A 4,359-nucleotide genomic window follows, 5' to 3' on the forward strand; every position below is an offset into this window, starting at 1 on the left:
GTACAAACTGTATGTGCTATTGCCCTACACCAACCCTACCCCTAAACCTACCCCTTACAGGAAACTTTGTGCATTCTTAGATTTTCAAAAAACTTCATTCTGAATGATTTATAAGCCTTTTCAATTACGGGGACACTCAAAATGTCCTCATAAAGCACCTTCTCGTTGTAATACCTATGTCATACCCATGTCATTATACAAATTTGTGTCCTCATAAACCACATAAACATGCAACAAGCTCATTTATCCAGCTTTCAGCTGATCTATAAATCTCAATTTCACAAACTGACCCTTATGACTGGTTTTGTGCTCCAGATAATAAAAACTAAATCTGACTAGTATTACGGTGAACTGGGTGTGTGAACACGGATGCGGTCTGTGTTTGTGTGTGATATATCAGATGGAGTGGGTGGAGTGTGGAATGCTGGAATCTGTGTGGGCGGGCCTAGAATCCCAGCGCGAGCCGTGATTGGCTGCGGAGGACAGTGGGCGGAGAACAGAATCAAAGAGTGCACTGTTGATGTGTGTGTGTTTGACTCTGCATGTTTACACACACACACACACACTCGCGTCCCGAGACTGGAGATCTGGCTCAGACAGGTGGACTTTCACCCCAGATTACTCTAATCCATCCGCTGCTGCTGGGATTTCTGGGATTGACGGATTACAGTTCAGAAGCCGGCGAGCGTCTCGTGATGAAGGAACTGAAGGAACGTCACTGAGGTCTCACCAAGACTCGAGGACGCTAGTAACTTCACTGCATTTTTTTGTGAAATGAACGGTTCTCAGTTCGTTCTCTGCAGTGCATTTTCTTGTCTTTTTTGTAGTCCATTTTAATTGCATCCGGTTTTAGCTTAGTATTATTTATATACTATTGTAGTTTCATTCATATTTCAAATTGCCTTTAATTTAGTTGCATTTTTAGTAATTCATGTGCTTTTTTTTTTATATAATTAGTTTTAACTTGGTGTTAGTTTTTATTTATTTTCTAGTCAGTAATTTAGTGCTTCAACGTATTTCAATTAGTTGCCAAGGCAACATTTCTCATTTTCATTTCTGATTGTTCATCTAATATTTATATTTGATTATAATTCCAGCTTTATTTCTATTAACAGAAATGCTTTTTTTTATTAGTTTTAGCTTTAGTTTTATTTAATAATAATAACCCTGAGTGCATTGCTGTTTTCAACTCATGTATTACATGTATTAAATGTACAAAGTGTGAAATTTAAATATTAGTATTGAAATTAATTTTTTTATTAAGTTTTTATTTATTTGCAGTGCAATTTAGTTAGCTGACAAGTTGACAAGCAATATTTAAAGTTTTTCATTTAATATTTATATTTGATCTAATTTCATTTCAATTAACAGCGACAACAAAAAAACCTAAATAGTTTAAACTTTGGTTTTAGTTAATGATAATGAGTGCATTGCTGTTTTCAAGTTTAGTTTTATTACTTGTATGAAGTTTAAAATTTAATACAGTCACTCTGATTCTTATATAACTATTTGAATTGAATTTATTTTGATTCATTTTAAGGTCTAGCTAGTCGTTTTAGTGCTGTAACTTACATTTATTTCAATTATTTGCCAAGGCAACATTTCTAATTTTCATCTGGTTTAAGTTTTTCATCTAACATTTAGATGTTAGACAACAGCTGATGACGGACAGCGGCGTCTAAAAATGACTGTTCGTCCTGCGCCACAGTAAATCTCGCTCTTGTTCTGCTGATGCGAGTGTTTCGTTTTGGTGAATGAGTCAGATCCTGCCCGGATGTTTCTGAATGGGGTCGGAGGAAACAATTACACAATGACTCTCCCTGACGGCGTGTGAAGTCAACTATGATTGCGCTTCCTCTCCATGTGTTTGCGTGTGATCTTCTCCATGTTTGTCAACGTACGCAAGATGGTGTCCATTTTCGAAAGCAAAAAACAGCCTCGTCCTCTGTCACTCCCTCCGTGTAAACAAACACAAAGAGAGAACGAGAAAACAAGCCTGACCTCGGAGCCCCGCCCCTCCTCGCTGAGCCCCGCCCCCTCAGCTGTGGTTCATAGGCCACGCCCCCACGCAGGAGAACGAGTGCGAGACACCGGAGGAGTTAAAGCCTAGAAACAGCCCAAAAACTAACTAGTAACAGCTTAGAAGCTACCTAGAAACAGCATAGTAACTGCCTAGACATAGCCAAGAAACTGCTTAGAAACCATCTAGAAACAGCATAGCAACTGTCTAGAAATAATCTAGAAACTACCTAGAATCAGCATAGTAACCGCCTAGACATAGCCAAGAAACTCCTTGGAAACCATCTAGAAACAGCATAGCAACTGTGTAGAAATAATCTAGAAACTGCCTGGAAACAATCTAGAAACTGCGTGGAAACAGCATAGCAACTGTCTAGAAATAATCTAGAAACTACATGGAAACAGCATAGCAACTGTCTAGAAATAATCTAGAAACTGCCTGGAAACAGCATAGCAACTGTCTAGAAATAATCTAGAAACTGCCTGGAAACAGCATAGCAACTGTCTAGAAATAATCTAGAAACTGCCTGGAAACAGCATAGCAACTGTCTAGAAATAATCTAGAAACTGCCTGGAAACAGCATAGCAACTGTCTAGAAATAATCTAGAAACTACCTAGAAACAGCATAGCAACTGTCTAGAAATAATCTAGAAACTACCTAGAAACAGCATAGCAACTGTCTAGAAATAATCTAGAAACTACCTAGAAACAGCATAGCAACTGTCTAGAAATAATCTAGAAACTACCTAGAAACAGCATAGCAACTGTCTAGAAATAATCTAGAAACTGCCTGGAAACAGCATAGCAACTGTCTAGAAATAATCTAGAAACTACCTAGAAACAGCATAGCAACTGTCTAGAAATAATCTAGAAACTGCCTGGAAACAGCATAGCAACTGTCTAGAAATAATCTAGAAACTACATGGAAACAGCATAGCAACTGTCTAGAAATAATCTAGAAACTACATGGAAACAGCATAGCAACTGTCTAGAAATAATCTAGAAACTACATGGAAACAGCATAGCAACTGTCTAGAAATAATCTAGAAACTACATGGAAACAGCATAGTAAGCATAGTGTGAATTGAAAATACGCCTAATGGAAACACGTCAATTTCGCAAAAACTACCATATATCACAAAAAAAGTTTTTAAGCTCACATGAGGTGGTTTATCAGGCAATTCAAAAAAGGATTATTTAGCAAAACTGCAATGGAAAAGTTTTTTTTTTTTTTTTTTTTGCTTTCACAGGTCACCTGGCGTACATGAAAGTCACATGATCATTCTTTCAGAAACACCTCATACATCTGAAGTATGAGGGGATTTTCTCCTTATTTACACTGCGTTACAGCTCCGACATGGCCATCGCGTTTCAGAGACATTACTTGTCGCGAGAGGAAAAAAATTGTTTTATTCGTATAACATCGGTTAACGGAAATGCTGTCAATTCGCAATAGGTTTTTTATCGACATTTATAAAACATCGCAAAAGTTTTGCAGACCCAGCTAATGATTGTTTTATTTTGTGTTTGAATCGTTTGTGCTGAATCAGTGAGTTGACGGTTTATATACTTGATTATCGAAGTAATTAATGAAAGTTCTTTTCTGTTCAACTCTCACAGCGGAACTAACAGCAGCATGATCGCCATCGACAACAAGATAGAGCAAGCCATGGTGAGAACATTCAGAATAATAATAATAATAATCACAGAGAATACAGATATCGTCTTTGTTGTAGTAGTAATTTAAATACGTTTGACGGTTTAACTTCTGTTAAAGTGTGTTTGAGTGTGACTGCTGTAATGTGTGTGTGTGTGTGTGTGTGTGTATTCACAATATAATGTGCAGCTTAAGCAGTAGATGGCAGCGCTCGCGACACCAGGGTCCCGGGTTCGAATCCCCAGGAATGCGTGCTCTGATGAGATGTGTGTGTGTCTGCAGGACCTGGTGAAGTCTCACCTGATGCTGGCGGTTCGAGAGGAGGTGGAGGTGCTGAGAGAGCAGATCAAAGAGCTGTCGGAGAGAAACGCTGAGCTGGAGAGAGAAAACTACATCCTGCGAGCGCTCCGGGACAGAGACTGAGCCAAGTGCATCATGGGAGATGTAGTTCAGCGTGAAAAGGGATGGAACGGTTAAACGTGTGCAGTATTGAGCGATGAGTGCCTTAAAACGCAGTAACAACTAATCAAGAAATTATTCAATAATGTTGATGACGCCCTAAACAGTGCCTATATTTATTACTGCCAGTGTGTGTGTGTGTGTGTGTGTGTGTTTGTGAAAGCACTGCTCACACAACTAGGTTAATGAGTCTCTTTATGTTGCCATGGTTAAACCAGGACTG

General features: G+C 38.6%; 1 protein-coding gene across 4 annotated transcripts in view; it reads left to right on the forward strand.

The window, feature by feature from the left end:
• The window catches only part of LOC107681652 (TSC22 domain family protein 4-like), an 18,250-nt gene extending 13,907 nt beyond the window's left edge, over positions 1-4,343 (forward strand). For all 4 annotated transcript variants that reach the window (XM_016477966.1, XM_016477968.1, XM_016477970.1 and 1 more), the window contains 2 exons: positions 3,641-3,692; positions 3,960-4,343. In XM_016477966.1, the coding sequence (XP_016333452.1) occupies positions 3,641-3,692; positions 3,960-4,100 (193 nt within the window). In that variant the 3' untranslated portion in view covers positions 4,101-4,343. The remainder of the gene's footprint in view (positions 1-3,640; positions 3,693-3,959) is intronic.
• Positions 4,344-4,359: the final 16 nt, after the last annotated feature.

Source organism: Sinocyclocheilus anshuiensis, unplaced genomic scaffold (genome assembly GCF_001515605.1).
Source record: "Sinocyclocheilus anshuiensis isolate Anshui unplaced genomic scaffold, SAMN03320099.WGS_v1.1 scaffold2678, whole genome shotgun sequence".
NCBI classification, from domain to species: domain Eukaryota; kingdom Metazoa; phylum Chordata; class Actinopteri; order Cypriniformes; family Cyprinidae; genus Sinocyclocheilus; species Sinocyclocheilus anshuiensis.